The sequence below is a fragment of the Lygodium microphyllum genome, chromosome 3 (genome assembly GCF_053477565.2).
Source record: "Lygodium microphyllum isolate KBCC chromosome 3, Lygodium_microphyllum_v1.1.10, whole genome shotgun sequence".
NCBI classification, from domain to species: domain Eukaryota; kingdom Viridiplantae; phylum Streptophyta; class Polypodiopsida; order Schizaeales; family Lygodiaceae; genus Lygodium; species Lygodium microphyllum.
Window position 1 is genome coordinate 59306870 of NC_141137.1, and position 8885 is coordinate 59315754.

General features: G+C 38.4%; 1 protein-coding gene across 1 annotated transcript; it reads right to left on the bottom strand.

The window, feature by feature from the left end:
• Window positions 1–220: 220 nt before the first annotated feature.
• Window positions 221–4443, bottom strand: LOC148038391 (serine/threonine-protein kinase SRK2A-like). The gene is made up of 10 exons (XM_087671371.1): window positions 3949–4443; window positions 3496–3570; window positions 3303–3404; window positions 3037–3090; window positions 2836–2928; window positions 2211–2303; window positions 1381–1485; window positions 1154–1252; window positions 925–1032; window positions 221–612 (listed from the first exon to the last, which is right to left on the bottom strand). The coding sequence occupies exons 1-10, from the start codon at window positions 4066–4068 to the stop codon at window positions 448–450; spliced, it is 1014 nt and encodes a 337-aa protein (XP_087527497.1). The 5' UTR covers window positions 4069–4443; the 3' UTR covers window positions 221–447.
• Window positions 4444–8885: the final 4442 nt, after the last annotated feature.

The following is an 8885-nucleotide window of genomic DNA, read 5'->3' on the forward strand; positions in this document are numbered from 1 at the left end:
GCAAGCCTCACTACACAATATTGGTTGGACATTTCCATGTATTTCTGCATTATGGCTGGTTTTTGGAAAACTAGAATGTCAAGAGATTTGGAGATACAGACATCAAAATGTGATATTAGAAGTCCAAGGATCACATTACACTGAAATTTCTGTATTGTTAGACCACAATAACATAGCTTGTGAAAGGCAAGATCAAAAATTGGCTCTCAAGAGTCCATAAGAGTACAAAAGCAAAAACATTATGATTAACAATTGGAAAAGGCAAAAAAGGGGGGGGTGGATTGGAATGATACAAAAGTAAAGTGCTCATGTGATGTGCCTAAGATACTTTGTTTTTACAAGTTGCCCTAATGTACAATTTCTCTTTCCGTGATATCAAATTTGTCAATCTATATAACCATCTCTTTTTCTCTCTCTCACTATGTTCATGCTGTGTATGGGTATGGCTTACAGCTTGTCCCCAAACTCACCACTGCTCTCAACTTCTGCATCGAAAAACTCAAGCTCCTCCAGAGCATCCATCATCACTTCTTCCTCACTGGATGCTGGCTCTTTCTTCACAACAGTCCTTGCCTCATCGATAATGCGGTTTACTTCTTGCAAGCTTTGCAACTGCAGATTTACAAAAACGTATCAACCCCACACATAACCATAAGTATCAGTCTTCAAATACTGTCTGCAACATATGCTGTAACATTGTTTACTGAAGTTTGCAAAAAATTATAAACTGCATTGGGTAGAATAATGCTGGAAAATATAAACTCCTTTTGCAACACCTGAACATCAAATGTTCGACTTATGTGAAGCACAAAGCAATATTAAATGCTGTTGAGCCATTGCAAATTTTCTATCATATGATCAGAAATCTGCCACTCCTTTGTGTAAGTTGTGCATTCCAGTTTGCTGTAAAACCATATGTGTTACCTGTTGTCTATGTTTGTAATTGTAGCTAGGGTCTGAACCTAGCACCAAATCTCTTGGTAAATTCTTCACAAACCAGGGATGGCGCATGATCTCTGGCATCTTTATCCGCTGCTCAGAAGATGAGTACAAAAGAAAAAAACAAACACAAAATCTGTTAATATCATTCAAGAAATTAGTGCTTCAAACATGTCAAAAACATTTACCAGCTTTCAACATTACAGAACAATACCTTTGCTGGGTTAGCCACAAAAATCCGAGAGAGTAAGTGGTGGCACTCATGTGAGATTTGGACATAACTCGGTATGGAGTACTGTACATTCATGATCCTCTGCATTTTTTTGTTTTCTCGGACACTTAGCATTTTTGTATTTCTTTTGCAGATGAAGTAGATTTACAACAAGAACACTTGAGTATGATATAAAATATGAAAGGAAATACAAGTGCTGTAGAAATTACCCCTATTGTCTTTCTGAAGTTGCGTGGATCATCTGCATCCTCAAACGGATAGGCACCCACTAACATCACATACAAGGTCACTCCACATGACCATACATCTGCACTCTAATCATCCATTTTCAACACAAAAATGAGTTTTCTACAAGTCCCCTCCAAGCAACCAAAACCAAAAGAACCATCAAGGGTTTCCCCAACTGATACTTTTTCATGCACAGAGATAAACAAGATGCAGTACATTTTTCGAATTAACAAGAATCAAAACCAAATCAAAGCAGGATTTCAAATCAGCCATACTTCAGCACCATTGAACTTTTTAAGCTGATCAACAGAAAGCTAATCCAAAATTTAAGCTTATCATTGAAATGCTAATTGGTTTGTCTACAACTCAAAGCACTTCAATACCATTTTCAAAAACAATTACCCAAACTTCTCTACTGCAATCACCCATATTCAAGGCACCAAGAAAGCATATCTTTTCAACAATCAAAGCACCCTCAAAGCAGAGGATTGTGTGAAACCATTTGGTGTCCAACATCTGACTCAGTTATGTTGTTTCTTAGAAAACCTGTTCTAGAGTCGTCATTCATACATTTTCTTTGTCTTCAATAAAATGAGTCCTTTACTCTCCCACTCGTTATGGCCTTAGCAAAGTGTTCTCCCAAAGTTCTACGTTTTAATAGGCGATATACAAAGCACCATCCAGAGTTTTAGTTGCTTATTTGATATCTAGTTCATCATAAATAAAGCTGCCTTTTTCTGGGGTCTTTCTTACCATTCAATCAGATGATTTCACATCAAGTTGGTTACAGGTGTGTGCAAACTTTTATTACCTTGCCATCATACTCGTTTCTGGAGAGGACTTCAGGTGCAATGTAGGCAGGTGTTCCCACGGTAGACTTGGGCCGAGAATGCAAAAGAGCCGACTGCATAAAAAATATTCATTATAGCAGATTGCAAGAAATGAGGACCACCAACAGTAAATGGGCAACACACTAGTGCACTCAAAAGGTTCTTCTAAGCAAGAAAAGGATCATTTGAGTAGCTTTCCCATGAGATTGGTTTTGGTGGTCCACTTTAAGGACTTGATTAATGGTAACTTTAAAGAAAAAGGGATTTGGTGGTCTACTTTTCTAATGACAACGATAAGAAAAGTGGTCTCTTTTTAGGGACTAAATTAACAATATATTTGAAAAAAAAACAGATTCGACGGTCTACTTTTAAGTACTTGATCCAACCATGACCGTAAAGGAGACAGCTGGAGAGGCCATAAAGGTGTAGGCCTAAACTCTGAAAATCAGAAATTTGAAGAAAGAAGATTGGCCAACATCAGGCACTCTAGAAATCCATGATTCTTTGCTTGATATCCCAATGAATCAAGGATTGCTGTTGATTAATGTAAAAAGATTAAGCCACTGTTGCCAAATTCCAGGGAAATAAACTGTATTTGCTTCTCACCTTCGAGTACCCAAAATCACAGACTTTCAGTCGAGGAGCAGGACTTCCATCCAACAGGGTATTTTCCAACTTCAAGTCTCGATGGCAAATTTGCTGGGTTCAGGATACATTGACATCACAGTTCTGCTATTCAGATCCATTTTTCCATAGAAAGATACATGTATTTGAATGGTACAAGCATATACAACTATTTAAACGCACCATTGCATGGCAATAGCTCACTCCTGATATCAACTGTTGGAAGAAGTAGCGTGCCTGTTTGTTAACAGCAAACCTTATTTACATTAGGTGTGAGAAAAGCCTGTTTAAGAAGAGCTCTATCAGTGTTGGAATAACGGCAAATAAGAACATGGGCCTGATTACAGTGTTTAACCAATAACAGAGCCCGTCTTCAAGTTTAAGCAGCCTCCTTAGAAGAGAAAAAGCTTGTTTTTGTCGTTTGATTAACAAAGACAGTGTAGCAATACCTCATCCTCTGTAAACCGGCCAGCATTGCAGATACGCTCAAATAGCTCCCCTCCAGCTGCATACTCCATAACTATGGCTAAGTGTGTGTCTGTCAAGCATACCTTCAGTAAACAAACACATCATAAACATGTGGTCTATTGGATGTAATCAGCAGAATGATGATTTCCTTTCGCCCCTACAGAAAGCCCCTACCTCCTTAAATCGCACAATGTTTGGATGACGAAGAGATCGATGGTTGATGATTTCCCGCTGGACGTTTTGATCGATCTAAGAATCAAGATAGAGCATACATAAAATGAGGATATGCTGTGATGCTTATGTCTGCGATTACATCATTGGGATCGACATACACAAAATGAGGGTATGTGTGTGATGTCTACGTCTGCGATCGGAATCTTGCAAATCAAGGATCATACTTAACAGCACTTAAGTCTGATTATGAAAACCAGCTACAGTGAAATGATTGATGTATTAAGAACTTAAGTAAATGATTGATGCATTAAGAATCAGAACTTCTGCTCCGTAAGTCTGGAAACGATTGAAAAGCAGCTACAGTGAAACAATTGATGATTAAAAATCGGTATTTAAGCCTGATAGATCATGATAATCCACTACGATGGGAATGACTGATTGATGCTAAAACACCTTTGGGCCTCTCTCGATGTACTTAATGGCGACAAGCTCCTTGGTCTTCTTGTCTCGCATGAGGCGCGCGACGCCGAAATTACCGGATCCCAGCTCTCGAACAGCCTCGTATCGATCCATGTGCGGGCAAGAGGAGGCACGCACTCGCAAGGCCACCTGAAGAAAAGGAGGGAGGGGGAAAACAGAAGGAGAGGTGAGAAAAAAACCCTAGATGCGGAGGAAGGCGGAAGAGATGGCGGCGGGGGAAGGCATGGGTAACTGTGGATGGACTATGCGACGAAAGGATGGTAGGCGGGGTGAGGGTTTGAGAGGGAGCCGGGGGGGGGGGGGGGGTTTGAGAGAGAGAGAAGGTAGAAGATTACAAGCGAATGTAGGCGAGAGAGAGAGAGAGAGAGAGAGAGAGAGAGAGAGTGTGTGTGTGTGTGTGTGTGTGTGTGTGTGTGTGTGTGTGAGAGAGAGATGAGGTTTGTGATGCTGTGATGCCTGCAGACTGCACACCACGCAATGTTTTGTGAGAGAGTGAGAGAGAGAGAGAGAGAGAGAGAGAGAATAGAGAGAGAATATTAGGCCCTAGAGAGAGAAAGTGACGGCCTTGCACTTTTATCTGCCTCATCACTGCGAGTCATCAACCCCAAGAAACACAAATCAAACACATATCTCTGTTGCTCGTCTTAATTGCCTTTTTTAATTGTTTTTCCCACCTTTATATAAATTTTTTAATATACTTCATTTTACGTTGATATAATGGACTCGAGAGAATCAAGGAAGACTCCCCCTTTGAATTCCAACTGTTTGGAAATTGGAGCGCCTCAGAGACACACCCACACACAATTAATAATATTATATAAAATAGATATATATATATATATATATACTCCCAAAAGAAAAGGTCGTGTGTCTACAATATCCAACCGCAAAAGAGAGAATGCCACTACCCCCCCCCCCCCACAAAAAAGAGCAGCCAGTTCACATGGGCCTGCTGGGCCCTCGATGGATACGCGCACCTCGGAGCTGTTCCCATGACATAGGAAACCAAAAACCAATTCACTTTGCTAAGGTCACATTGGGTATTTTCCACCTTTTTAATTTCTATTAACCTTCTTTCCCTTCGTTATCCTCTTCCATCATGTTATTTTGCATACATCTTACTTTCTTATTTGCTAAATTTGGCTGCTTTATTGATGGAGAGACAGAAAGAGACAGAGACACGTGATGGTTTCCGTTTGAGAAGACCAAATGGAGGGTGTCACAAACCAAGCTCACAAATGGAGGGTGTCGATCGCAAAGGGAATCAGACTTAAACCCCAAGTTTTGCATGGCAAAATAGTAAGGGAAACCCTATCAATGGCAAAAAGACTCAAGAAGAAGGGCCATATCTTCAAAGTGAGTTTTAAGTTAATGAAGAAAGCCCCTTTTTGAATATACCCCTCCCAGGTGAGTGTATGTCAAGTTTCTTGGCGGGTTGTCCATGGACCCCCAATAGCATCTATTAAGATGCACGTGTGTAAATACTTCCTGATAGAAATATCAAAATTTTTATATTGCATTCTTTATTTTTAAAACCATGAATAGCTCCCTTGACTCCAATGCTCCCAAAAAATGTGCTTCTGAACTCTAAACAAGAGGAACCAAGAATTGGATTTGTTTTTTTTGTTTGTTGAGAGTCGTTTAGTGGTTAAATTCAAAATATGTAGAGAAACACTTGGCCACACGTAGAGTCTCCTTACTGGTTTAAAACTTCATCGACAAATTTTCAACAAGTTTTCAATCAAGACAACCAAAATTTTGAGATCACAATTGTCCAATTCTAGCCTTGAATAAGTCCTTTGATTGGTTAAATTCAGAATATGTAGGCGAAACCTTTGCCACGTATAACGTCCCCTTCTTGTTTTTAAAACTTATCAACAATTCTTCGACTGCTTTTCCATCAAGACAAAAGATTTTTTGAATTCAAGTTTCTCAAATTCTAGCCATGAAAGCACACTACAACCTAAGAGATGCAACAAGCCACACGTCCCATCTCTCCCAATCTCATGACCATGTTACTAGACTCCTCCTCTTTCCTTACAACATAAGAAAAAGTGGACGATAAGAATGCACTAAAACCTAAGAGATGCTATAAGCCACACTTGTCCCATCTCTCTCAATCTCATGACCATGTTACTAGAGTCCTATTCTTTCCTTACAACATAAGAAAATGTGGATAATAAAGTGAATCTTCAGGGTTTGCATTTGAATGTTGTCATTCCCTTTAAAGGAGGGCTTGTGACCTGTCTCTCTCTCTCTCTCTCTCCTTCACAAGAACGGTAGAAGAGTACTTCAAGCTAATGAGAAAAGACTAGTGATACACCCTTCACGTACATTCATGTTTTACTAGAGCCCTTTAAGTTAAAAAATTAGATTGCCTTTCGAATTCTAGCATTGATTTTAGTATGGCAATATTGTAAACAAAAATAACTCTTTATGATGATATTGTATTTTGTAGTGTGCAAATGGAGTATGGCAATATTGTAAACAAACGTAACTCTTTATGGTGATGTGCTATTTTGTAGTATGCAAATGGAGTTGGTGGGAAAGTCATGTAGATGTAAGCCAAAGAAAGGGCAACTTTCTAGACTTTTTCCAGCAATAGCTAGGGAATAACACCTCAATGGGTTTCTTTCCAATGGAAGGAACACACACTCTCTATAGGGGCCCCTTCGCATGGAGCTTCATAAAGACAAGTTAAGACCTATCTTGCCCCGATATTTATTTAAATACCTTCACTTTTCAAATATGCACTCAAATGCAAGACCACTACTACAACTTCGATAGCACTCAATGCAAGTTACCATTATGAACACTTGCTAAAATGCACAGTCTTCAAACTTGTTGTTGTTTCTACCTCTGATTTCTAGAGGACTTTGACAATGACATACTTGTTGGTAGAGTATCTGATAACTTCCTTAAGCTTCCCATGCAGCTTCCTTGGAAGTCTAAGAGGCAATGAAGTATCTATGAAGGGGGGGGCGGGAGAGAGAGAGAGAGAGAGAGAGAGAGAGAGAGAGAGAGAGAGAGAGAGAGAGAGAGAGAGAGAGATTGTGTCGTCAGCTAAATGTTAACACATGTCTATGACTTCTTTCTTGCTTGAATTCAAAATTTTTTATTGAGATAATGTAAGCACAAAGTTTGGGAATGAAAAAGTGTATACAAATACATTTTGCTACCACAAGACCCTATATTTGTTTTAATCATAGACTAAGATGTTTCTAGAAGAGCTTTCTTGCGTATTCAATCATTAGTTTTGAGATATATTGTACTAAATTAGTGGTTTTTGTGTTATGGTCTCCATTTTTGTTCTTCACTTTAAGGAAATTATGTTTATAGGCCTTCACACAAGCCAAAAAGACCTTAGGTTTGGGAAACTCTTATTGTTGGGCCCCCAACACACACTAGATCCTAAAAACCTCCTTAGTACTAGCCCACCCTCACAAAGAGATGTACATGATGACAATCATCTAGGGATTTACGAAGTTTCTAATTGATTAACCATGTCAATCAAATGTGAAAAACTATTTAGAATAAATTTGCCTCAAAAATAGCACAATGACTCCCTTTTGGAGTTGTCTACTGTACAATTAATAAACCAACTCAATCACTAGAAAGAAAAGCATTTTTATGTACATTACATCTACAAAAATTCAACCACTAAATGAAAGATTACCAATCTTGTCTTACCTTCAATTATATGTCATTTGAGAAAGTTTTTGCCACTTTGAGCATGAGAAATGGAACACCTATTTTCATGGCCTATAGTAAACAAGGAAGATGCATGCATGAGAAGAACTACATGTGACTTCGTAAACAAATTAATAGGAGCTTAAACCAATATTTTCCAAAGAGATAATGAAAGAGAGCATCATGAATCTCCTTCACAAAGAACTGTTAAGACATTAAGATCTAAGCAATCTTCCAAGCTATACCATGAAATTGTATGCAATTCTTTGTGCAATTTTCATAAACTTCTTTATTGTAGTTTCCTTCCTTTTTCTTTCTCATAAAGAGGAATCCTCATTCTAATTGTGAAGCCAATAATTCACTTACTAGGAATCAATTTCAAGAGCATTACTTCCACCATTGACCATACAAAAGTGACTCATTGTGGTTTTGAGTATGTATCAACATTCATTCCTACAACAAGAATGCCTCTAAAAGGTTGGAATGCTAAAGAGAAAGTTATGTAACCACTCTAGGCATCTCACCTAGTTCAATCCTTGTAACTTTAAAGTATATTACATTTAGCTTCACTATTCATCATTAAACTTGTAAACTAGAGTAAAACTAATTGTACCTACATGTATAACCTAGGTATTTATAGCTTGCTCTTGTGGGTGAAACTTTCTTGGTCATAATGCCCACTTAACAAATATGATGTTCTCATGTAACTTGATTGTGACACATTCACTTAGAAATTAAGTAGGCAATAGAATCTTTCTCATACGATATTTTCCTCTAATTAGGGTGTCTCTTTCCTTACCACTCTAGGGAGGGACTAAACATCTTATCCTCCTTTGAATCATCCTGAATTATTGAAATGTATTTTTGTTTTATCTTTCTCTCATCTTTGGTGCTCATTGGTGACATGTGGCTAAGTCACAATCAACTTCTACTACTTGCCATTTGATTACGCATAGCATCTCCGACATTATGTGAGATGTATAGTGCCTTATGGTAGGGTTATGCTTGAAGTCTAGGCAACAATGTGAGTTCTAAATGGGGGGACTCCCACAAAATGATTTTAATACAACCAAGGATGAAACAACTTTCCTACCTAAATCTTCAACCACTTGATAGCCTCAAGGAATTGTTGAGACATTGCTTACTCCCTCAACACAAACCATAAGTCCACTTTTACAAATTTTGAATCATGCATCATCCACAAAACTGATTGTCATGTC